We start from the raw sequence: 26,060 nt of genomic DNA on the forward strand, positions 1-26,060 counted from the left end.
TCTCTCAAGGTCCTGCAGGGGGATCTTGCCATCACAGGCCAGAACTAGTCATCTGTGCTTGACCCTTTCTTATTAGAGGCATGACTTTTACTTATTTTGTCTAATCAGTCCAGCTTTCAGGAGAATCTGAATGTGCATCACCCAATGAATGCAGAATCAAAACTTATGGGACTGAGAGAGACGCCCGCTCATTGTCCTCTAATGAACATTCAGTGTCTTCTGCCCCCCCAAAACTATGATCCTAAATTATAGTTCCATTCTTAGTGGCCAGACATGAGACTGGACCTAATAGGAGGAGTCTTCATATATTTTTCTGACAGCCAGTAGATTTGACGTTGACGTATTTGCTCTGTGGTGCTATGCTCTGACACACATTTGGATCGAGCTCTAAAACCTGAACTTCAGCCACACTTTAACAGTGTTGAACTGCATGTTGGATTCAGGCCTGGACTGGTAAAAATAATGAACCAACTGAAATGTGAGTGACATGCAGATTCTCCAACAGGGCTAGGACTTGTTCCAGATGTCCTAGTGAGTATCTATGTCTTTACATGTATTTTTAGGACTTCACACTTCTGTGGAGATTCTCAGTCATCCAGGTCATGGTCAATGTTATTTGTTTTTTTTTTTTAACTTATTTTATTTGCTTCTCTCATTTTAATTTTATTTTTTACTTTTTTTAACTTTATTTTTAATTAGGCAATTGTCACACGATTGCGTGATCAATTAATATTCTGCCATATACTGCACATACAGTGTTTTTGGGGGGGGTTGCAACGTAACTTCATTTGCCTCTTTTTCAGTTTCTTTTTGCTTCTTAGCTCTTTGTGATCTTTCATCCTTTCCATTAAGATGTTCCAGTCGACGTTTATTTGGTCTAGTTTCTCCACCACCTTCCTCATTTCACGATGATGCTTCAACAGATCGCTGTAGCTGTATTCAGGGGGCCCAAGTTCAACTGAAAGTAAAAGAAGGGGTCATTCTGTAGTGCAGTTGTGCACCAGCGACAAAGAGTCAACAGACACCATTTGTATTATTAAGTAAGATGAAAACATGTTGTCCTGTCACTTCCTCTCAGCATTAAAGTACATAGAAACCACATACTGAGGATAGCATAATACAGAGCGTAATTAAGGTGAATTCATCTCAGACTTTGTAATATGCAGTTCAGAGTGTGTGAGTAGGAGACAATGCACATGTCTATGAAACTGCATGTGAGAAATTGTAAGTTGATTTTCTTACATAAGCTGATGTAGCTCCTCATTTTACGACGGTACTCCAGGTCCTTTTTAAGCCTGTTTCTTTTAAAGCTGAGCCACAAGGCATAAATATGTGTCCACAGAGTGACATTAGTGTGTCTTCTCCCTGTTCTCTCTGGGACCGCCTTTTTTCTTCTGTCCTTGTCCTCCCTATACTTCTCTAATCTTTGTTTCTCCTTTTTCTCCCTCTTCTGCAATGCTTTCTCCTCCTTCTCTAATCTTTGTTTCTCCTTTTTCTCCTCCTTCTCTAATCTTTGTTTCTCCTTTTTCTCCTCCTTCTCTAATCTTTGTTTCTCCTTTTTCTCCTCCTCCTCTAATCTTTGTTTCTCCTTTTTCTCCTCCTTCTCTAATCTTTGTTTCTCCTTTTTCTCCTCCTTCTCTAATCTTTGTTTCTCCTTTTTCTCCTCCTCCTCTAATCTTTGTTTCTCCTTTTTCTCCTCCTCCTCTAATCTTTGTTTCTCCTTTTTCTCCTCCTTCTCTAATCTTTGTTTCTCCTTTTTCTCCCTCTTCTGCATTGCTTTCTCCTCCTTTTGTTGTTCTTTCACCTCCTCTGGTGTTTTCATCTCTCTCCTCTCCTCTTTTTGTTGTTCTTTCACCTCCTCTGGTGTTTTCATCTCTCTCCTCTCCTCCTTTTGTTGTTCTTTCACCTCCTCTGGTGTTTTCATCTCTCTCCTCTCCTCCTTTTGTTGTTCTTTCACCTCCTCTGGTGTTTTCAACTCTCTCCTCTCCTCCTTTTGTTGTTCTTTCACCTCCTCTGGTGTTTTCAACTCTCTCCTCTCCTCTTTTTGTTGTTCTTTCACCTCCTCTGGTGTTTTCATCTCTCTCCTCTCCCTTCTCTCTCCTTCTTTCACCTTTTCTGTCCTATGGCTGGTCACAGGTGGAAAGGGTGACCCCTTCCCAGGGGGTGGGTGGGGCGAGGTCTTTCTGTAGTCGAAGGTCTCTCACTCCTTCCTTCCGACTTTTTGCACGTGAAAAACTCAGGTACAGGTCGTGTGTTGTAAAATCCGATAATTTCTTTCTTGATGCGCTCGTGTAAAACTCTCTCTAATAGAACTGCACAAAGAAAAACACACAGGGATTATTTCACTTAGAATCATTGTTTGTTCTTTTTTAAGCAGGACATTTGACATTTCACCTTCATTAAACCTTCTAACTCCGTCAACTGTAAATTCAGACCATTTTCCACACTGTCCTCACTTGAAGTTAATGAAGACAACTGCTGCTCAGGAGGAAAGTTTAAAGTTTTCTCCTCAATTTAAGTTAATTTCACCTTTTCCAAGTGTGGTAGCGTGTGTCACAGATTTGGGTGTCATTTGGTCAAACCTCAAAGTGTTGATAAAATTACATATTTAAAAAAATATTGATTTAGAGATAAAATGTAAAGTTTGCAAATCGAGGCTAATATCTATGTTGCTAATAGGTGGCCAATCATATGGGTATTAGGAAAGACAAAATATGAAAATGTCATTCGGTAAAACAAAAATTGTCATATGGTAAAACAGTTTGTCCAAAAGACATGTAGTTATCCCAAATGACATAGAGCATTTTACTGAATTATTTATTCATTTATTTTATTATCTAGTTTTTTTAAATGTCTATAGAGTCTGTATAACTAACCACAATAGATTTTGCTGTTTTAATATATTTTTATGTATTTAAAATATATGTTTCACATTTTAACAGATGCCACTTTGCAACAAGGAAAGGGCTGCACGTTTCTGTGCAAAGATAAGGGCAGATCCTGCTGCTAGAGAGGAGAAACTAGAAAAGAGAAGGGACATTTACCATTTCAACAGCCCTCACCACATTAGCCATCTCAACACTCCTCACAGCAGTCACCTGTTCAGCCACCCTCACCTTTGGAGTGACCGATCACTTCCTCAACATCTAATAAGAAAACTTTAAACTTTCCTCCAACTTCATTGGTCTTCAGGGGTCTTCTGACTGAAGTCATCACATGTCACTGAACTAAACCCCTGAGATTATAGCTCAAAATGGCCTCTTATCTTTGTTTGGCCAAATGACATTTAAGGAAATAGATCTTTGCTGAACAACGTTCGTTAGATACTAAAAATGTTTTTCAAAGGTCGATCATGCAAAAACTTTTACAGGCTCATCTTGAGTCTTTAAAAAATATGCCAAAGAGAAAACTGAATGATTTTTAATCATGTTTCATCATTTGAGCAGCAGTTGTCTTCATTAACTTTGAGGACTGTTTTACTGAAGAACTGAATCTAAAATGCTAAAACTCAGAAGTGTTATCATTTTGTTTGGAAGATGGAGGACGTTATAAAATTGTTAGAAAATGTTAGAAAGTGAATGAAAGGTTGACATTTTTGTACCTTTTGTGTTGTTCAGAATTCTATTCATTCAATATCAGATTGATGGATATTTCTGTTATCAATAGATTTATGTAGTGCATGTTGCAGTTGCACTGTGTCATTTGGTAAAACAAAATGTGTCGTACAGTAAAACATGGACATTTCTGGGAAATGTCTAAAATATTGCATTAATTGACATAAATAATGAAAATAAAGAATGACACTTAACACATGATGGAGTTTGATATGATTTCAGAGCATTTTTACCTCTAGTGGAAACATTTTGGAGCCAATGTTGACAAATGACATCGATTAACCTTAAAAGGCCCAAAATTCAATGTTTCTAGTTAAAGTGTGGAAATTCTGCAAGTGGCTATGAATTACTTGGAAATCAACACTTGCATTTTGCATCATTTCCAATTGTATAATTGACATTACATTGAATATCATATGAAAAATAGTTCTGGATACAACACAGGTAAAGACACATTTTCTAATTCAAACTGTGGTACAAGACAAAATGTGTGTTTGTTTCTCCTGTTTACAGAAAAAGATGCACATCTAACATAACATGTAAAGTTCTCTGGAATTCAACAGATGGAAAAAGTCTTTTCCTTGAGAGAACAACAGACAAATTAAATTTCCTTCTTCCCCAACACAGTCCAGTCATTTTCTTTACACAGAGAACAATAAATCAAAAGCAGTTTTTCTCCCAGCTGCACAGGGTCTTACCTCTCCAAGGGTTGATGTGGGAATGACTGTAGAGTTCAATTCTGCTGCTTAGATACGATGTTCCATTATGATGTATTAATCATTCTAGTGTTCTAGTTCTGCTGTTCAAATCTCTTTAAAAAAAAACACCAGTTGATCCTGACAGATCAGGATTTCAACTCCAACCTGCTGCTCTCAAGCACATGTCACTGCCCTTTGGGCCTCATTACTGCTGTTCATCCTGCAGCAGCACATACTGGAGCTCTGTCCAAAGGAAACAGAACCATCACTGTAACTAATCACCAAGACTCCACTCAGAAATACCATTCACATTGTGGGTTTGGACTCATTGGTTCAACTAGTCAGTGTAAAGATCATGGTAAAAATGATGGTGCCACCTGTCCTCATTTGTTCCTTTCATTTGTTGTTGCACAAAGTTTGATGAGCTCAGAATAATTTAGAATAATACTGTGTTTTGAACTAAGTGGAGCCTTAACAAAGCAACAAAACTGTCCCCATATCAGATTTTCTTTAAATGTCAAAGTGAAATGTTGGAAGAGAAACTGATGAAAGTGTCACAGTATAAGGCTTTTTATCTCCTGTTGTTTGAAGGATGTTTTGCATTTGAAGCAGCCATTAGACTGAACTTTGACCCCGTGTCACTCTGAGCCACAGCTTTGTCTTGTTCTCAGTGTTTTTCTGGGCCGACTGCAGTGACTTTACTCAGAAGTTGAACTCTAGTCAGCAGTTTGTTGGCTGTTGCATGTTTTAGATCCATTGGATGTGAATTTCTTTCTTTCCAACCAAACCAACAAACCAACTGTTACCAACAAATGAACCAGGACTTATAAAGGCCCCAATAACATTCAGACATTCATCTTTTTGTCTGAGAGATGAATTTAATCCTGGCATCCAAACTTCATTTGGAGAAAACAAACTGATTTTCTTACAAATTTCCTGTTGTCTGACTTCTCATTGAACAAACATCAAAAAGAGAAAAGAGAATAAGTTGGAGTTTAGTTTATTCCCATGTGTCATAATTTAGGAACTGCTCAGACATTCATGTACAAATATCTCAAAGTTGTACCTAAATAAAATACTTCACTTAGTAAATTCACTGCAGGGTAATACTAGCCCAGGGTGTCCTTAAAAAGTCTTAAAAAGTCTTAAATTCCGTATTATAAAACTAAGGCCTTAATTAGCATTAAAATGTCTTAAATTCGCGTTTCAAAGGTCTTAAAATGAAATCTAACAGACCCCATAAAGAAGATTTTATTTTCATCTTGAAATCAATTTGAAATCCTTTCGCGTATTTGTTATGCAGAACGAAATAGGCGGAACCAACTAAAATACGCGTTTGAGGGGAGTTCATTTAACACGTGCTTTCCGGCAGCTGCGTGAACCGCGGGAAAGTTTCAGCATTAGCCTTTTGTCATGGGTAAATGTAAATTTAATGACGATTGGTTACAAAACTTTTGTCATGGGTAAATGTAAATTTAATGACGATTGGTTACAAAACTTTTGTCATGGGTAAATGTAAATTTAATGACGATTGGTTACAAAACTTTTGTCATGGGTAAATGTAAATTTAATGACGATTGGTTACAAAACTTTTGCCATGGGTAAATGTAAATTTAATGACGATTGGTTACAAAACCCTAATTTTGCGCCGTGGTTAAGTCCAGTTAGTGGCAACGTGTTCGAGGTCCGGTGCAAAAAAATGTAAAACTCGGAACAATGGGTATGAAAGCTGTGGAGACCCACATGGAGTGTGAAAAACACAAAGCGGCTGCGGAAACCTGTCGGAAAACACCTGGCATTTTATTTTTGTTTTACTCAATAAATCAAACGGTGTGTAAACAGTTCATATCAATAAACAGTGTGTTATGGTAATTGGTTGTATTGTGGTTACGTTTTATTTCATTTCTACAAAATTGGTCTTAAATTTCATTCAGCGTGGTATTAAAAAGGTCTTAAAAAGTCTTAAATCTAGCTCTTAGAAACCTGCAGATACCCTGTGACATGCAGTGTGAACTGTGGGAACTTATGTTCACAGTTGTCTCTTCCAAACTGTGTCCAATCAGATCAGTTTGTCACAGGGGGACTCAAGAAAAGCCCTGAATGTTTTTATTTCAGTTTTTTTTTTTTTTTAATACATGTCCAAAAACTTCTCAAACTGTGTTTCACTTTGACTCATGTCCTTAAGGGTTAAACAGCTCTGATTCCAGGTGCACCTGTGGGCGTACAGCTGAAAGACTTGACATAGCTGGACATCGGGCCTTTTTCTCCTCGTCCTGCTGCTGCTTCCTGCAACTCAAGCAAGCAGAGCGAAGGACTACATGCATTAGCAGCAGTTAGTGAGTTTCTCCCTGTTTGATAAGATGGTGATGTTTGACTTTAAGTCGCTTTATTTTACACATCTGAAATCTGCAGAATGCTCCTTTAAGTTAGTCGACTGACACACCGTGATCACCTTGACGTTTCCGCTCAGGTGACTTATTCCACAGGTGTAGCCAATCGTTGAACTGCACCTGTTCATTCTTTACATTCCAGAGTTCCTCAAAGAACAAGCAGAAGGAAGGTCATTTATGATTCAGTTTAATGATCAACAGAAATTCAACATGACAAGTAAAATGAAGACATTTCCAAAGTCAGAAAATATACCAGGCTGTTGCACTGTAGCAGCAAGTCTCACATGGCCACTGAAAATCCCATTTCCCACACGTGGAACCACTTTTTTTTTTATCCTTGTTCTGTGGAGGTCTGTTCCCTTGGCAGAACCGTGTCCTCACAAAGTGTGTGTTGTAGCTATAAACAGCATGTCTGCACCATTAGATACTTCAAAAGTAACTGTAGCTGAACTACAGAGAACCGGAGTCTGTAAAGTAAATTCACACAGGAGTAGTACTTCTATGTGGAACAAAATGTACTTCAAAAGTTACTGTAGGAGAACTACAGAGGCCGGAGTCTGGATAAAACACCACATACACACACACACACACACACACACACACTTGTGCTGCTACAACAGTTAAATAACACACACATGCAAAGTTATCGACAACAGTTTGACAGGAGTTAAAACATGTCTCTACCTCAGGATGTATTTCTAGATTCTGTGGTTTTAGTGCTTGTGTTTTGTACAATACCATGTGCGCGCCCATCCCTAAAGAGCAGGTTTAAAGTATTCCCTTGCCGTAGCAAAAAAAAAAAAAAAAAGTCCTGCCCACAAACCCATTCCACCGTCTGTGGTTTGGTGTGGGAGGTTTGTCCGTGGAGTAAAAATATCCTGCAGCTCAGCCCAGCTGGAGATCTCCTCAGAAACTCAGCTGCTTTTCCCTTAACGCTGCAACAGGACGTTGGTGTTAATGGAACCAGTGAAGAGACTGGTTCCCAGTTCAACCTGTTTAAAACGTCACCGTGTTCACATCAGTTAAGATACAGTATATCCCCCGTACAGGCGTTTGGTTTCAGAAGTAATAAAAAGTGCACCGCTGACTAAAATGCCCGAAGTTGGTACAATCACAAAAGGTTCCCATGTAGATAAAAAGCTCAGAGCTGATGTTTCAACATGAACGTGTCTCTGCTGACAGCTGCTAGAAGGAAAGTGACACCACAACCCACAGAATATAACAGAGAACTAACCCCAGGTCCATGTACTGAGTTCTTGTTGGTTTTAGTGAGAAAGTGCTGAGAGGAGGAACATGTGACATGGGATTTGTTGACAGTAAGAAAACATATATTGTCGTTAGTCTTTTGCCTGAAGACGTTTTCAGGAAGAGGCCCGGCTTTAGCAGTCTGGTTTGAAGTACACAAAGCTGAGCTGGACTAATGTTATTTCCCCCCAGGAAGAAAATGTTTCTCTTCATCAGTTCGTTCCTGGGAATATCTTGCGCAGAGGTATGTAGTGTCTTGGATCACGCAGAACATAAAACAGTTTATATCTGTTATAAGTTTATAACAGTTTATATACAGTTTTATATAGTTTTGTAGTTTATCTGACACCGTGTCATCATGCTTGTCAGTTTCTACAGGTAAAAAGAGAACTGGCTGTGCAGTTCGAATAATTGGATCCAGTCTCTCTTCAACCACACCTCCACCTTAGATTCGGACCCAACAGGTGGAAGAATAAATTTCCTGAGTCTATCAAGAGTCTTTCAGCAGCCCCAGTTTCCTCAGCGCATCCTTCCGTGATTCGGTTGTTGGGCCCCGTCCAGAAAACTGCACGGTGATGCCTTGAGGGCGAAACATGGAGGCAGGTTTCCGCCTGTAATCAGAGGACAAGGCTTGCGGCGCTGCTGTCTGGGCAGCACCGTGGATGGTGTGCCGATGTGGTTTTGGGGCCGGGGTCGGGGCAGGAGCTTTGAAACTCCTTGCTTGACTGTTTGGAGGCTGACCTACGATCAGGGAGGGGTTGATAGTCCGGCTCTTTCCTCCATAACTGTTAAGTTCAGTGGATGGCGGCTGTGATTTTGGAGGCAACGACTGACTCTTGTCGATATGTGAGCTGAGGATGTCGGGAAGATCGTTCCTGGACATGGCTGCAGGAGCAGGGTTCATGACTTTGGTCTTTCCTCCATAAGTGTTGAACTCGCTGGGATTTGCCACAGCAGGGGGGAGAGTTTTGGGCTCAAGGCTAGTTGGAGAGGTTTGAGAGTCACTCTTGGAGAAAGAAGGGTGGACCACAATGGATTTCCCCCCATAGCTGTTAAATTCCAGTGAGGTGACCTCGGGCGGAGGGGGAGGTAGGCTGTACGCCTTGTTTTCCAAAGGAGGTGAATAGTAGCTGCTTTGTGGAACTGTGGGAGGTGAGGGGTACCTGTCTTCGTTGCTTCTCAGGGAATCTGTCCGCAGAATTGGTGGTTTTTCATCTACGTGAATCTGGCTCTGAGGTGGTGTTGTAATTTTGGCTTCTGCCAGTTTGGTACTGATTCCTGTTGTTTGGGGAACACTGGCCTCCAGAGGTTTGGCACCCATTTCTGCACTTGTGAGAACCAGTGTAGTGCTGCTATTAACCTGTGACATGGCCCGGTTTCTGTTCAGGCCCAGCTTAGACAGGGCCTCCATCCTGGATTTTTCTGGTGTAGGGTCCTTTAAGGAAATGCTGCGAGTAGGAATGTTTTGAGTATCGTGCTGATAGTTTTCCTGTAGCAGAGGGTGCGACGTTCCCGTTAAGTTTGCCAGCATCTGCGACCGTCGCTCCTGGATGCTCACATTCGCCACCGACTGGTTCTGTTGCTCCTTGTTTCCAAGAATCAAGTTGATGTTGGCCGGGAGCCGGAAAGGCTTAGCAGAGGTAGGAGGACCCTGTTTGACAGAAAGATCATTGCTGTACCCCGGTGGCTTTTCGGACTCCAGGCTCTGATGGCGCTGGAGTGAGGAAGGAATGACACTGGAGGTTCCACCAGACTGGTTCTCAGCTATCTTCTGGGCAATCAGGACCGGGGTAGGGATACAGCCTGGAGGGTAGTAGGAGTGGCCATCTGTTGGCCCATAGCTACCACTTGGTAGGGGAGGATTGTAGTCTGAATCCAAGCTGTCCATTGGATCACGCCTTGACTTCATCTCGAAGTGACTTTCAGGGGTCTGCAACATGCTCTGAAAATCTGGAAGGAGCAAATCACAGTGAAAATCAGGGAAAGACAACTAACTCCAGTCATAAACCTAAGGATTTCTGTAATCCTGCATACAAGAACAACCCACAGTACACTACCTGGATTGGTGGGATTGAAGACCGGCTCCTTGGGTTGCACCAAATCTGGACCTGAGTGGACCAGGTCTATAATATCGTGGTCTTTGGAACTGGGAGGTCGAGCCATGAGGGAGGACACGGGGTTGAGACCTGAGGTTCCAGGTGCAACGACCTCTTCAAAAGGACCACGGTTGCTCGCAGGGGGCTTCAACTGCCCGGGCTTGTGGTAGTCCTCCTGCAGACTCTCTTCCAATGAGCCAATGGTGTCCTCGAAGAACTGGATGCACTCTTGCTCTTCCTGGCTCAAAAACTTCAGAGAATCATCTTCCTGTCAAGACCAGGGGACAGTAGAAAACTGATCGTTAGTGTGAGTCCATTATAGTTTCAACTTTTTTAAGACGTTGTGATAAATGGCAAAAAGCCAAGGTTCATTTTTCTGAGAACAAGCCTCAACATCCAAAGCTTAGAAATTTGTAGAGCAGATAACAAACACATGCCATCGGTTTATTCTCACTAGTTTCCTACTGTCTGAGTTTGTTTTTAAACAAATATCCACGTTTTAGTTGGTGAAAGATGCTGAAAGTGATTTTTTCCTTCCTTTTCACCACGTTCCAGACCATTTACTTTGAGTCTTCATACAGTAGCCGTGTACCCAGTGAACACAGACTGGTTTGTTCCTGCATCCCAAGCCTCCAAACTTTCTCCCACCCTATATTTAGCTCAAATGCCCCTCTCTTCTCTGCCTGTGCTGTTCCCCCAGTGCTGCCGCTGACAAACGACACAGTGGGCTATGCAGCAACAACATTGTGCTGCTTCAGTGTCAGGCCTTTGAGATCGAGTCCATTTATTTAAGTTGGACCACGAGGCCGTAGCGGATCAGCAAACCCTGTGACAATGTGCGATGCACCTAAAATAATCAGTGCTAGAAGAAGGACTGAAGTTATTTAAGAAGCAGAACCGTCTCTAAAAAAACCAGTTTTGAGTTTGAAGGTCTGGGCGTTGCAAAAAGCAGCTACTCAAAATAATTTTATCTTATGATCTCCTTTGTTTTTCTGCTGCTTTCGATCTGCGGACAACAAATGTTGTGTTGAGTTTTACATTTTTGCTTCTTAAAGCCAGAAACTGTAGTTTTCTGTTTTCTGTTTGGGCACAGAATCAAAAAATAAGAGCCAACATGTTAAAAACTCTAAAGGTGCTGGGACCTGGATGTTTTAACAGAGACACCTGTTTTCCCAGTTTGATGCTTAAAGGAGCATTACACGAAAAAAATCACTGCCACTGTGTGTGGGTTGAATATGAAGCTAACTTAGCTTAGCATTAAGAATAAAAACAGCGTTCATGAGGGACCAGTGTGAAAATACAACACGATGTCTGACGGTGGAGTGTTCTGATCACCAACCTAAAGGAAGCTGCTAATTTGAGCTGTTTCAAGGTCATGACCTTCAGCTCAGGTTGACATGGCAAACAGGGTTTGTTGCTGACGCCTGTGTTACTCAAAGAGCCACAACAAGGTGAGCAAGGCTTGTTTAGCGTCGCACATAGAAACACACAGAGACGCCTGCAGCAACACCCACCTGAAACCAATAGAGATAAACAGTGCTGTGCTGGTTTCTGCTGGAGTGAATGATGTCTATTGTCGTGAAGCAGCTCAGGACCTAAAAAACTGCAGCTTAACCGGTTCGACTGTGCTGTGTGTTGATGCTGGATGTCATCATGAAGGCATGTGAAGGGATTAAGTTGTTAAGCAGGTGTAATTTCTCAGCATCTGTGGTTGTGTAAACACAGCACAGACATCAGTCAGGATGAAGTGTGTTTGAAATAATCAGCTCTTCATTTGACAAACTGAGTGAAGACAGTAAAACACTAAAAACTATTTGATTTAGTTTATTATATGAATGTTTTTTATGCAGCTGACTGGACAAATCAGTGTTTTATGAAGCCATGACACAGATGTGGCAGCAGTTTTACCAGTGATGGCCATGAAATCGGCTTCATTCATTATTTCCTGTGATTATCTTTTAGCTCAGTATAAGCAGGAGCCCTGAAGGTAACAAACCCTGGATACCAGCACCTCTAAAGCTCGCTAGTTAACACTTTATGTCTTTGTTGTTTAATAAGCACACAAACCAATACAATCCAGTCCAGATGGATTTTGGGCAGGTCCAGGCTCAGTGTTTCCCACCACTGTTGGTCTTCATGCTGAGCTAAGTTAGCTGGTTTAAGTCTAACTCCCAGTAAGAAAATGAAAATGTGTAATTCCCTGAGCCTGAGGCCGGAGTGGTTAGCTTAGCTTAGCATAAGGACTGGAAACGGGGGGTAGCAGTTAGTCTGGCTCTGTCCGAAGGTAAAAACCCACCCATGGGGTCCTCTAAAGCTCACTGATCAACACAGTATTTGTTCATACTCTTGTAGTTGGTTTGATATTTTGGGAAATATGCTTACATTCAAATACTTACGCCTGGCCTGGAGTTTTGGCCAGCTCTGCCGTTGACCGCGTAGTGGAGCTGAGGGTTGGCCTGCAGACGCATGTCCATGGCGTGAGGGTCAGAAGTCAGATGGCATTTGGAGATCTCATGGAGGGTGAGATGTTTGTAGGCAGCACTAGAGCAAAACCAGAATCTGGTCTGTTTTCTGCAGACTCATCTAATCCTCAGTGTCTGGAGACAGAACAGGAACAAGACGTCAAGCAGACGTCAAACGGACGTCAAAGACACCCTCAGGAAAAGGTCAACAAAGGTCACAGCAGAATGAACCAGAGGGCTGGAAGATCTGTCTGATCCTTTACTTTTGTTAAAGTACAAATTCAACAAGGTAAAAAGTATTTCCATTTACATGTACTTAAGTACCAAAGTAAAAGTACATTATTAGGTTGTTAACGACTGAGCGTGTAAGTAGCATCTGAAAGACGACTGCAGGCCCCAAACCAGGCTGCCTTTATAAAAATCACAAGCTAAGACACTGGTCTGTAATTTGTACTTTCATCAAGTCTCAGATCAAAGTAGTGGAGCAGAAATATAAAGTCGCATAAAATGCAGATTCTCAAGCAAAGTAAAAATACTTCAAAATGAGTATTTGTACTAAGATACTTTGCAGCACTGCTCCGCATCACAGTAGAGAGACACCCGATGGACCAGTTAACCTGGAACTGGCAGAGCCACAAAACAGGCTCCGGACACGGAAACCATGACGCTTTTTAACCAGTGCATTCCAGCACAGACCTTTGGGAGTTTGATGCCAAGAAAGAGATTTGAATAGAAATACTATTATTTCTGCTTAAGATACGGTTGTGAACATAAAAGCTGCAGCCTTCACTGTAGCATCTTTACGTTTCCGTTGGGTCATGAATTGAACCCAAAAGGTAGAAATGTTTACTCATTAGTGGTGCTCTTTAATCTTTATCTGCACCCAGTGCTAAGTTATGTGAGAACATGTTATATGATTACTTTGACCCAGTTCTACTGTTATTACTTGAACCTGTTGTTATTCTATCTACTGGGTCATCGAACAAAACAGCAGCAGCAGAGAAAGATGTTTTCACCCTAGAACTTTAGGATTCTGACTAAATCTGCATCTGACATTCAAAACTGCCAAATATGGATTTGTTTTTATATACAGTCTCATTGTGTTTATGTTTTACAGTCTGCCCTCTACAAATATTAAAAATGATGAGTTTGAAGGAGTCACCAAGCGAAATGTTGGAAATGTTTTAAAGGTACACAAAGAAAGAAGGTTTGTGCTACAGATAAACCTTAGACTTTTTTCCTGGGTGTAATATATGACACATATCTTATATGAGCTATTTGAAAATACTGTCAAAGACCTAACAGGGGACTTTCCATGTGTTGCAGGAAACGCAAACTGCTTTTTCACACTAGTCTAAGTAATTTGCCCAGGACTTACCCAGCAGCTCCTCAGGTCCGTGATCAGAGAGTCAACAGCAGCTCAGTGGTTTTTGCTTCATCAACATTAATCTCTGACTTGGCTGTAAAGGAGTTTTTCTTTCTTCAGTGCCTTTGCGCTCCTCTTGCGCTCTTGGTCAGCTCCGTGTGCGTAATGACACCACTGCGGCGCATGACGCGCCAGTTAAAGGCGAAGAAACCCCGCCCACAACTCCAGGGAAGGTGCGTGTGTCTGTGCGTGTGCTTTCATTCAGCGTTGGGAGTGACTGTAGTGACATAGTGGAAAGTTGTCACCTGCGCTCACACACCTACTCTGAGTTTCACTAGGATGGGTTCAGGAACAGTGGGATAGTTGGGCTTTGACCAGTATTTCCACCAATTACAGGATATTGTCACTGAGTAACATTTAGGTATTTGTTTCAAAAGAAAAAAAATGTATTTTTGTAAATACTGGGAATCTAGTTTGCTGAAAATTGTGTTTACAGTTTTGGTAACATTTTATTTTACAGGTCTGTTAAATAATTTATTACTTTGTTTATGTTCAAAATCCATAATATTCAGATAACTGTCATGTATAAGAAGATAAAAGCAGCAAAAGTTCTCATTGTGACTCATTAAATGATTTGAACTTGTCGATTACAGATCAGTTTTAGTTTAAAACATTAAAAATATCTAAAAACATTTGCAAAAACCTGAGAAACTCTAGTTGATATCTAAAAGAAAATTAGATAGGTAATAAGTAAAACCTAAGAAAATGTTTGTAAATATTTGTAGTATGTGTTGCAGTATTTGACAAGAAGTTTAAAACTGAGTAATTGACTTGTTTTGTTTGTTTTGGGCGCCACCTGCTGGCTGCAGCCTGGTACTTTATTCCCTCATCCTTTAGTGAGGACTTTAAATATGGACACATGGTGAATGAGGTAAATTTGAGTCCAAACCCATAATTAGTTTTAGAGTAATAGTTCATCCAGATCTGCAATCCTGGACATGAAACATATTATACTGATATCATTCAATTTCAAGGATCTCATTATCTCTGATGTCCATCCAGAATAAACATCTGTAAAGCAACTTAGAAATCAGAGGAAAAGATGCAGACCCTCAGTGAGAATCATCACATTAATCATCACAGTAATTTGACCTTTCACCCAAAGAGAGCTGGGATAGGCTCCAGCAGATCCCTGTGACCCTAAACAGTAATGAGCAGGTATAGATGATGGATGGATGGATCACAGTAATTCAGGGACCACTGTCCATACACCCATGGGGACATTATAAACATGATGGTCTTTTACAGGGTCACATCTGTACTAATACCTCATCCAGTTGTTTATTCAAACACAGTCTGAAGAAAATGTTTGCAATCTCAAATTTAGAACAGTTGATGCTTTATTTTCCAGCCAGTTAAACATCATATCAATGACCAAGTCAAGATACATTTCAAAATAGACTGTTTTCAAATTGTTGTGAAAACTGCTTTCTACTTAGTGTTGGTCTTTTCTCAGTCTTATACAGATGCAGTTTTTTACTGGCAGAAATGCTAGTTCACCCAAAGTCATCACTTTCTAAATCCTTATATGTTTGGAAATGATTTTTTGTGGACTTAACCAGAGAGTCTTGTTCAGACACTGAGGCGGAGTAGTCACATAATACTTACAAAATATTAACGTTGCAGATAATAAACACTGGGGAGCCTTGTTTCATATTCCTCTCACTATGATGCTCCTTGTGAGGATTTTATTTAATAAATCCCGGTGTGATCATACAAGTTATTTCCAAATAATAAAAACATATGTTTCTGCATTGTAGATGTTTTGTCACAGGGGTGCAGTGTTATACACACAAACGTCTTACCGCTTACAAGATTGCAGGCATTCACAGAAGTGGATAAATTCCTAGTTTCCCAGTGTTCCGTAAACGCATCTACCGTTGGAGTAACCGGGTCTGCGTCAACAGACGCTCCGGTGCGTCGGTTTGTCTGTTTGTTTGTTTGTCGGGTTATTTCGGCTTCTCACCGGGAGGGAGACCGAGCAGCTGTCCGTACGGAGCTCCGGTGAGTCCGCAGCCCGAGAGTTATTAACGTTATTGTTGTTATTAAAAAATGTCAGCGAAGTTAATGGAACTTGCACCGCTCGCTAGCTAACGCAAATGCACCGTGAGTGCACCCATTATCGGACAGTGAACCGTCTGTCTCCCCGTTTCTCTCTTTTCTCTCATTCTTTCTTTTCTTGCTTATTTGCCACTTTTAGGGCCAAGTTCATGCCCGACACATCGCCCTGTTTCTGGGCAAATTAGAGAAATCGTGCAGCTGTGGCCAGGCTTTGTGCGGTGGCGGCTAATGGGAGCAGGGTCCCCCGCTCATCGGTGTAACGTTAATCCCCAGCATGCGAAAAACGGTCATTAGACACTGTGGCATATTTCAAGAAACGGAATTTACAGTGTTTTTGTGGATGTTTTTGGTTTATTTCTGTTTTTCTCACATTGCTGTCTCCGCTTTGATGCTCAAATCTCTGAATGAGTCGGTGTTGCTCAGCTAACGTTAGCTAGCACTAGCTCGACGTGGCAGCGGACCCGCCGCGAGGAGACGCCGCTCTCAGGCGCCTTTCATGCGGCCTCAGTGTCAGACAGCAGCCGCTAGCTTCTCCACCGTTAGCTCTGTAGCTATTAGCACTGTTAGCATTCTGAATGGTTGTTAACGGCAGACGCGGCTAGCTCGGTGCTAACTTAGCCCTGGCTCTGATTAGTCCCCTGAAACTGTGCAGCCTTTTCGCAAGCAGTGGTGTGAAGTACAATTACACAGCTGTACTGCAGCTTGTACTTGTTTTTGGAGTATTTTCATTTCGTGAATGTCACTAAATACATCCCAGTTAGAACCGGGCAGACCCAAACCACCAGGGGTCCCTGAAGTCCAGAGTTTGCTCCATTTAATTCGGGTCTCCATCATTTGATCCGGTGCTAAATTGATAAAAATCTGCACTAAAGAAGAAAAATACCAACTCTGACTGGTCTTCATGGCGGAACCTGTTTTTATTTGAGAGGGGCTGTGTCAAAGTTCAGTTTCTTTATTCTTTAGCCTTATTTGTTCTCGTTTGGTTTTGTTTTGGTGTTTCAAGTCATAAACACATAGAAATGACTCCATCACAGGAGTGCGAGGTTCACTGCCCTTTACCCAGGTTGTTGTTGATTTTTATTGCAGTAACTGACAAGTCATTTAAATAAGAGCAAAACTCTGTTATGTAGTGAGGCTGTGTAAAACCTGCAGGGATGAAACGAGACGATGCTTCATTAGTGGCATCAGTAGAGCTGGAGTGCAGTGGCTCAGCCTCACCCTGGGTGAACGTCCCTGACAGGTAACTCAACACATGAGATGAGCCTCTAGCCGTGACCCGAGTAACCGGATCCGAACCAGCGTCCATCAGTGTGTCAGGTTACTGAAACCCCAATCTGACATACACTGTCCCAACGCCGGATTAATCCGATACCGAACCAATGTAGTAGCTCCTCCTGTTTGAATTTCTACACTTTCTACAGGGGGACTTTGGACACTTGGTCAAATAAAACCAGCAATTTGAATTGGGTCTGTATCTAACTGGGCTCATTATCAATTAATCTGCTTGCTCTTCTCTTATCGATTAATTGAGATTAATGTATCAATTAATATAAAACGTCAGAAAATAGCGAAGCTGTAAACATGTCAAGGTATGAGGAGTGAGGTGTTAATCTTCTCAATCAGGCTGTAGCTTGTTGCTTCATGACATACTGAGGAGTAAGAGCAATAATTTGTTTTTTTATTGCTTCAAACTTTTTGAGGTGTGTCTGCCGACATTTTGTGACAATAATTAACAGAAGAAACTCGGACTTTGACATGATGAGACTCTCATAAAACCAGGACTTTGTTCTTCATCTGAATTTTTAAACAGACTCAGGGAGTGACATAAGGTTTTCTGACTCACACCAGCTTTATTTGTCTTGAAGAATACGTCCCTGAACTCAGCTTTTGTAAATATGCTCACAGGGGACACACCCACTTAATGCACAAACACACCAGGCGGAGCAGGTGGGACCGGGTGCTGTTAAATCAATCTGCTGAGTGGTGAAAACAAAGGATAATGGTGGTGATGATGATGGGGGAATGGATCTCTGGTATGAAAATAGACTTGATGGAATTGTCGGTCACTCCCAGTGAACTTGGTGTTTCTGAAAGTAAAACCAGCCCAGTCTGCTGCCACAAAAACCAGGTGGAGGTGGAGGAAGGAGGAGTGACGTGTGCTGGGTGTACAGCCTCGATACTCGTGACCACAGACTTTGTTGAAAATAAACAGAACTCGTCTTCCTGTCTTTGCCTCTCACAGGTAAAGGACAGTCTTCACCTGAGAGTCTTGAGTCGTGTTCACCTGCAGACCATCCTGTTAGTCTGATGACTGTGTGACCGACTGAGCCTCCACCGATCCTCCCAGACTCTCCATCCACAGCTGCACTATGGTACAGTGAACAAACACCTTCAGAATTAAAGCACTTTCACTGACTGCTAGTCCTATGAAAATGTGTTGAATGCAGTGATCGACTGAACTGGTACATTTTCACTGTGGTCATTTCCAAAAAAACAGCCTGCATTCAGAAGAAATGAGGTTTCTGCCTCAGCTGGTTATGACTGCACCAACAGGCTCCTGTAGTTCTGTGTGAGGTGCTGTCAGCACGTCCTCCCCTGAATACTCCAGCCCGTTAAACTATGTTTCCATTAACCGTTTCCTCCTGTGGTTCAGACATGCTGTGTCCCACAAAGAGCTTCAGTCCAGAGTCAGGAGGTTGTGATGTGTGGAACAGGAAGGTAAACAGGAACATGTTTGATGTGTGCAGTGGCTGCAGCCTCACAGGGCCCACTGTCCAGACTGTGAAAGCTGTGATTAGCCTGTGGACAGTTTATAGACAAACTACTATGCTCATATATTTCCCCATGAGGAAGCATGCCCCCTACTGCAGTAGTACACCACCCAGATGTGTTTTTAATAGTTTTTGATGAAGAAAAAAGCAGTATGGTGCAGATATGCAGGCGATACTCCAATGTCCCTTTGGTCTTTTCATGGGATTTGGTGACAATAACAAAAGACTGTAATATGGTTGCTTGCAAGAAGTACACTGATGCTGTCTGCTGTAGGCAGATGTGTATACACCACTACACCTCGAACAATTTGTGTGAAGCAAAGTTTCCGTCTTGAAAACTGCTCAAAAATATTTTAAATGCAAAGTTGCAGTGAGATAATTCGGGGTTTCCGCCTGCTGCTACTCACCGATATCTCTGACTTTGAGCTGCGTGTGGAACATGTCAACAGGAATCAACACTTTGCAGCGTCACTAACGGCTGTTTGCTCCCTGCAGAGTGGATGATGTCTGAGAGCAGCTGCTATGGCCTGCAGCAGCAGTCAGAGCAATGCCGAAACTCTGGAGGGGTTCCATGAGGTGAACTTGGCCTCGCCCACCACACCTGACCTCCAGGTAGGTCGAAGGTCGACCCATGAGCTTATCACATGCAGGTAGAGATTCATTTTAAGATGTTCAGACACTCAGGGTCATGCATCACTGACAATGGTGAGTTTAACTGGTGTGTCCAGTGTGTTGATCATATCTCAGTGTGACTGTAGGTCAGTTTTACTCTGCAGGTTGTTTCGGACTGCAGCTGGTTTTCTGTGAAGATTTGATTTTAGCATCAAAGAATATTTGAAGTGTAATAGAGCAGTTGACCTCAGTTCCAAACATCTTCTAGTCAGCCATGTTTTTTTTGTTTTTTTTTTGAACACCTTGATAACTGCTGATAACTCTCTGGCAGACCTTCAGTTATCGGTCTCAGCCTGCTTTTCTCGTGATAACCTCAAGTCAGTGGATTTATTGGATCCCTGTGTTCCAGCAGAACCAAGCAGAGCATCGCCCAACTGCCCGTCACAGCACCCCACCCACCTCTCTGTACCGCACCCACTCTCTGGGAGCGCCCTCTGCTGGCCTGCCCACCTCACTGCGGGCTGACCAGCTCCCCACGCAGCCGGTTTACTCCACCCCACGGCACAGCCACAATGGAAGGTAAAAATCATATGAACTGTGACATGTTCACCACCACATTCATGTAATTTCATGTGCTTCAGCATGGATTCGTTGTTCCTGACCCTGATCTCAGAGTAGTTTTCTCAAACGTGAGGATTTGCTGCGTCTCTTTCTGTTTTATTGTACAGCGTACCAGGCCTGGAGACGGACTCTGCCGACGGTAACCTCCCGTCTGGAGAGGACGGGGAGGAGAGCAGCACTTTGAGCGACAGCCTGTCTCGGCTCCGCAGCCCGTCGGTCATGGAGGTTCGAGAGAAAGGATATGAGAGGCTGAAGGAGGAGCTGGCTAAGGCCCAGAGGGTAACACACACACACACACACACACACACACAGGCTTTTCTGTATTTCTGTATCTGGGAAGGAAAAATGCAAAATGATCCTTGGTTCCTACCACCACAAATAAATGTTTAACCCTGAAACCAGAGCTTAACCCTCAGACAGCCCAGATGTTAACACAGTGACTAAATGTCCATAAAACAATGGTGTTAAAGTAAAATCTGCTCACACCACCACAGAAAGACACACACGCACACACGGTTTCTGGTCTCAACTTAAAAAATGAGAATTTCAAATTCTGTGTGTGCATGTGTATGTCTGTGTGTGTGAACGTGAGTGTGTGTGTTTGCGAGTGTGTGTCTGTTTGTCTTAAATTCACCACAGCTCTCCAGAGCTCATTACTTTGACTGACATCATGTAATTTTCCATCTTTTTGTTTAAAAGCATGTTTACATTTGTTTTGTGTGTTTAAAGTCAGACACATGCCCTTTGCATTAATCTGATGGACGGTTATCATTTCAGTCACTTTCACATTAAAGCCACTGTGCTGGTTCTGGTAATAATAGTGGTAAATAGAAACATCAGTCAGTGTAATGCAGCACAAACTCAGCAGCTCTGAGAGAGTCTGAACAATCATCATCTTCATGGAGGAGGATTTACTGCATTAGCTTTACCTCTGGTACCTAATGCATGACATAAGTCTGTGTCAATGTAAACACACATGAAGCCAGTGTGCTTCAAATGAAGCTCATGGTTTAGTCCTCAAACACGTCACTAATTTAGATTTCTTCATGTCCCTGTTTGTTTTTGTTATTGCCATGCTATGATTTTATTTTTACATGTTTATTTGGTGGTTGTTTTTGTTTTGTTTTTATTTTGGTTGTGTTTTCTGTGTGTGTGTGTGTGTGTGTGTATGTGTGGAAGGAGCTGCTGTTGAAGGATGAGGAGTGTGAGAGGTTATCTAAAGTCAGAGACCAGCTCGGCCTGGAGCTGGAGGAGCTCACCGCCAGTCTGTTCCAGGTCGGTCCGCCTCTCCTCTACCTGTCTGTCTCCTCTGCTTCCTGTTTCCTGTTTCCCTTTCTCCTGAGGCAGCGGCCAGACAGAAACCAGACAGAAAAAAAACTGACAGTGACTGACACAGTTTGTTGCTCCCTGTTCTCATGAAACTGAAGCGAGACAACCAAAGTGAAGTGGTGTTCTGAGTCTTCTCGTCATTGCTCAGGTTGTTTTCTGGATTCACCATGATGGATGGATGGCTCACCATCTGCTGCAGGACTCCTGGTTCTTGTGGTCTCTGAACAGAGTTCTTTAAGACAGTGACTGGTTGTTTTGGCTTGTTCATGCTGCAGAATCCATTTGGCACCATAAAAAACATTGATGATTTTAGTTTGATGGATAAGAATAGGAACTGTGTGGCTTTGACTAGACAAAACTCACTGGTCAACATAAGGGATGACAACGTGACTTGAACTGGGCTTCAACAGTGGTACAGTGGTCACCAGATATGATGGTGTTTTCATGTTACTTCAGTACATTCACAGCAGCATCGACAGCTGCATTTGGATTCAGGCTGTGGACGATTGGTTCACTCACATTTGTCTCAAGCTGACAAAATGGGTTTCCACAAGATCTCCAAACCCTCCAGAGTTCTTCTGCAAATTTCTTCCTGAACTCAAACAGCACAGCAAGCAGAATCTGAATCTGTCCGGCCAGCCTTCACAACGTTTGATTGTCTTTACGTTCCTCCTCCTTCTCATCTCGTTCTTTGCTTTTTCTCTTAGAAGGTGCTGGGACTGTCTGTGTGTGTTTTCTGTTGCCTGTATGCTTTTATGAAGCAGAACCAGTGTTTAGTTACTGTTATGTTTCTGTCAATGTTCCTTTAATATATGCACAGGGCTTGTGTAGATGCTGCTTCACTACTAGAATAAAAACTTATGCCCAACAACCACAGCAACAATAATAAGACAGAAGAAAATTTCTTATCTAAAAAGTTTTATCTAAAATTTAGTGTGTGTGTGTTTTCCAGGAGGCCCACAGGATGGTCCAAGAAGCCAACGTCAAACAGGCGAATGCTGAAAAACAGCTGAAAGAAGCTCTGGGGAAGGTGACAACACTGTGTCTGAGCTCGTGTTAATTCTTATGGGAATAATACACGTTTCATCTGATTTATCTGCTTTTAACAAAGAATTTTTGGCAGGAAGTGTAGGACTGATTTCATACTCGCTGTCTCCTCCTCTTCAGATTGACGTCCTCCAAGCGGAGGTCCAGGCCCTGAAGACGCTGGTGCTCTCCTCCCCCACCTCCCCCGTGGGTGAACTCCCCTCTGCAGGAGCCGGAGGGGTCAAGACTCCCTTCAGGAAGGGCCACAGCAGGAACAAGAGCACCTCCTCTGCCATCCTGGGGACGCAGCCGGACCCATCGGCCACGCAGCCCATCGTCCGGGAGTGTAGAGAGGTAGGAGCTCTCACACCAGGGGCTTAGAACTGGGAATTTTCTGTGTGTCCACAATGCACTCAGGGAAATGTGGTGTTAACCTGTCCGTGCAGGTGGACACTCAGCTGTTCAGCGAGTTCAGGGCGTGGAAGGAGGAGCCAACGCTCGACCGGAGCTGCTGCTTCCTGGAGAGAGTTTACCGTGAGGACATCTACCCCTGCCTCACTTTCAACAAGAGCGAGGTACGGAGTTAGTCAGCTGATCTCCATGTCAGAACTCAGATTCCTGTCCTGTCTCCTGACCTTCCTCCTCTCTCCGGTCCCCCAGCTGGGTTCGGCCATCTTAGAAGCCGTGGAGCAGAACACGCTCAGTGTGGAGCCGGTCGGTTTCCAGCCGCTGCCTGTGGTCAAAGCGTCGGCGGTGGAGTGTGGAGGACCAAAGTGAGGCCCCTTGCGCGCACACACACACACACACACACACACACACACACACACACACACACACACACACACACACACACACTCACTCACTCACTCACTCACTCAGAAACTCTTTCACCTTTTGATCAGCCTTTCACTCCATCATCATCTCTCCATCTTCCCTCACTTCCTCCTAGTGGGCGAAGGCCTGAGCTCGTCACGTAAGTCTCTCTCTCTCTCTCTCTCTCTCTCTCTGTCTCTCTCTGTCTCTGTCTCCATCGGCTCTTTTGAATCTGTCCAGCTGCTTCTCCACCCTGCCTGGTTCTTCCAACACCTCCACTAATATCTTTCCTCCGTCAGTCCTTCGCTCCTGCTGCTCAGCTCTAGCAGAGATCCTGCTGTCTCTCTCCTTCCTTCCTTCCTTTCCTCCCTCCTTACTTCCTTAAGTCTTAGTAATAGTCCTGTTCAGGTTTCCAATAACCAGCCTCCTGTCTGTCTGTCTGTCTGTCTGCTAGAAAATGTGCCCTGAGCGGTCAGACCAAAACCTGTAAGCACAGAATCAAGTTTGGAGATTCGTCCAACTATTACTACGTGTCTCCCTACTGTAGATACAGAGTGAGTATGACCACACAGACAGTGTAACTGCTGAACATTTCCTTTGCTACTGTGACATCTGCAGGACAAAAGCAACATTACAGCCCCCTTACATCAAGCTTATACTCACTGAGCAGAGCGGCTCATGTGTCAGCTCATGTTGAAACCATCCACCTCCAGCTTCAACATGTGTTGTGCACACTGAGATACGTGTTTTCAGCTCATGTGTTCAACAGGCTCTGTCTGTTTTCTCAGATCACAACCGTGTGTAATTTCTTCACGTACATCCGCTACATCCACCAAGGGCTGGTCAAACAGCAGGATGGTGAGAAACAAGCACCTTTACACACCAGTCAACATCTCTGCTTCTGCTAGAACTCGACAACACAGCAACTGATTACTAGTCAGCTTGACTCTAACATCGTGCTGACTCCACTGATCAGGCAAATTAGATCATTTAATTAGTTAATTTGTCCAGTAAAGAACAGTAAATATTCTGGTTTTTCATATAGTAAATGTGTTGATGCTTTTCTGTTTTTCTAACATTTGTAAACTGGATATTTTAGATTTCCGAGTGTTAGTTGGACTAAATGGAAATTACACAAGTTGAGCATAAAGTTTGCACTAAAATATGAATAATATTTTGTAGAAATTGCTGCAATGTGGAGCAGCAAAGATCAGAAGGATTTTAAACTGTAAAAGACCTAAAAGACTGTACTTTGTGCCTGCTGCAGAAACACCGTCAAGTTCAGCAGTTCAGTAAATGATGAGAGCACCTGTGAAACCATGTGACCTCATGGTGTTTTCTCTGCTGTGTTTTCAGCAGAGCAGATGTTCTGGGAGGTGATGCAGCTCCGCAGGGAAATGTCCTTCGCCAAGCTCGGCTACTACAAAGACCAGCTGTGATGGGACGGACTCTGCCCTCTTCTGGTTTCCCTCCTCATTCTGTCATTTCAGGAAACCCTCCGACTTCCCCTTTCCCTTCATCATTGTGTACCTGTGGTTGTTTTCAATCATCACAAAAAAGACTGGGACTGGTGACATCTGCTGTCGTTGCTGGACTGAGTGTTGGTGGGTTATTGTTCCTATATATCTTTCCTTTATTGAAACATGTAGCACTCCAGCATAAAGACCAAGGACATGAAAAGAGAAGAATTGAAGCATGTTGGCAATTAAAGCCACCTGAGGAGCTTTGAGCTTTGTTTTATTCCTCCTGCTACCAAAAAGAAAGAAATACTGGCGTAACTGACAGCAAAAACTCATTCCTCGATTACAAAAAGACCATATTCTGTTCAGACGGAGGGTTAGAGCCACTGTGAGGAAAAATATCTGAGATCCAGAAAATGTAAATGAAATAGCAATGAAAACAAAATTGTAAAGCAAAAGGGAAACGATCTCCAAGTATTTGCATTTTTCAGAGTTTTGGCCTAATTTTCCAAATAGAGAAATTACAAATTAGTTTCCTAACATCCTGGGTTATTTTCGTGAAATACTGTTGCAGAGATTCCAGACATTTCTTTGTAACAGTGGCTCCATCGCTCTGATCTGAAGCCTGTTGTGATGCAGCTGTAAATGTATGTGGTTTCACGTTGAGTCAAGTTCCAAAGCAAAAGCTGAGTCACTGGTTAAAAAGACGACAGAACAATCAAATGAAAGTGTGTAGACTCCTATTTAATTAATACTGAAGGAAGGCTGGGAAACGTAAGTACAGCTGAATGCAAAGATAATCAGAGGATCATGGGTACAAAGACTGAACCTCCATTCAGACTGGATTCATTTCTACGGGGGAGGGGGGTGATTTTAGTTCTACTTTCATTTCCTACTTAAACTGAGCTCAGTAAATATTTGACTCCCCCAGTGATGGAAACCTGAGTCTGAATGGAGAATAAAAATGTCTTTTCAACCTTAGATATTGTCTCTGTACACAGGAAAAAACACTATTTCTTTAAGTTTATTTTGTTGTTGGGTGATTCCATGTGGTGCTGAAGATTCAGGGGAGCAGAGTTAAAGGAAAATGTACGTTGACATTTTCTGGTGGTAAAACACTACAGGATGTCCTGGCATCTTTAGATACTCTGACAAGGTAATTGTGTGGAATTTTCCTTTAAAAGCTCCAGGTGTTTTCAGCCTGCTGTATTTAATCAGGAAACCTATAGATAGTAATCTGAGTGTGAATGCTGAGTGTGTTTGGATGCCTGCTGTTGTGTAACCTTCATGTTAATTTAAATCCCCACTCCTCTGCAGCTCTCTCCCTCTCCCATTCCAAGTCAGTGTCACTCTCCCAGTTTGGTTTAGTGCCTTTTCTCTGAGACTCTGAAATAAAAACAGTAATACCTCTGAAACCTGCCGCTGCCTGTTTCCCA

General features: G+C 42.6%; 2 protein-coding genes across 9 annotated transcripts; one reads left to right on the forward strand and one right to left on the reverse strand.

The window, feature by feature from the left end:
* Positions 1 to 6,873: 6,873 nt before the first annotated feature.
* proser2 (proline and serine rich 2) lies at positions 6,874 to 14,030 on the reverse strand. Of its 3 annotated transcripts, XM_026326334.2 has the most exons (5): positions 13,884 to 14,030; positions 12,440 to 12,640; positions 11,558 to 11,748; positions 10,005 to 10,311; positions 6,874 to 9,897 (listed from the first exon to the last, which is right to left on the reverse strand). In XM_026326334.2, the coding sequence occupies exons 4-5, from the start codon at positions 10,108 to 10,110 to the stop codon at positions 8,438 to 8,440; spliced, it is 1,566 nt and encodes a 521-aa protein (XP_026182119.1). In that variant the 5' UTR covers positions 10,111 to 10,311; positions 11,558 to 11,748; positions 12,440 to 12,640; positions 13,884 to 14,030; the 3' UTR covers positions 6,874 to 8,437. The 3 variants fall into 3 exon arrangements, with proteins under 3 accessions (XP_026182119.1, XP_026182117.1, XP_026182118.1); XM_026326332.2 differs by lacking the exon at positions 11,558 to 11,748; XM_026326333.2 differs by lacking the exon at positions 11,558 to 11,748 and having other exon boundaries at positions 12,426 to 12,640.
* Positions 14,031 to 15,801: 1,771 nt separating this feature from the next.
* Positions 15,802 to 26,039, forward strand: rab3ip (RAB3A interacting protein (rabin3)). Of its 6 annotated transcripts, none has more exons than XM_026326820.1 (14): positions 15,802 to 15,935; positions 18,235 to 18,364; positions 19,259 to 19,375; positions 19,785 to 19,954; positions 20,104 to 20,275; positions 21,176 to 21,271; positions 22,278 to 22,355; positions 22,493 to 22,705; positions 22,798 to 22,926; positions 23,012 to 23,124; positions 23,301 to 23,324; positions 23,619 to 23,718; positions 23,953 to 24,022; positions 24,521 to 26,039. In XM_026326820.1, exons 3-14 carry the CDS (start codon positions 19,286 to 19,288, stop codon positions 24,601 to 24,603), a joined length of 1,338 nt encoding a protein of 445 aa, XP_026182605.1. In that variant the 5' UTR covers positions 15,802 to 15,935; positions 18,235 to 18,364; positions 19,259 to 19,285; the 3' UTR covers positions 24,604 to 26,039. The 6 variants fall into 6 exon arrangements, with proteins under 6 accessions (XP_026182605.1, XP_026182607.1, XP_026182606.1 ...); XM_026326822.1 differs by having other exon boundaries at positions 24,524 to 26,039; XM_026326821.1 differs by having other exon boundaries at positions 19,788 to 19,954.
* Positions 26,040 to 26,060: the final 21 nt, after the last annotated feature.

Source organism: Mastacembelus armatus, chromosome 23 (assembly GCF_900324485.2).
Source record: "Mastacembelus armatus chromosome 23, fMasArm1.2, whole genome shotgun sequence".
NCBI lineage: Eukaryota > Metazoa > Chordata > Actinopteri > Synbranchiformes > Mastacembelidae > Mastacembelus > Mastacembelus armatus.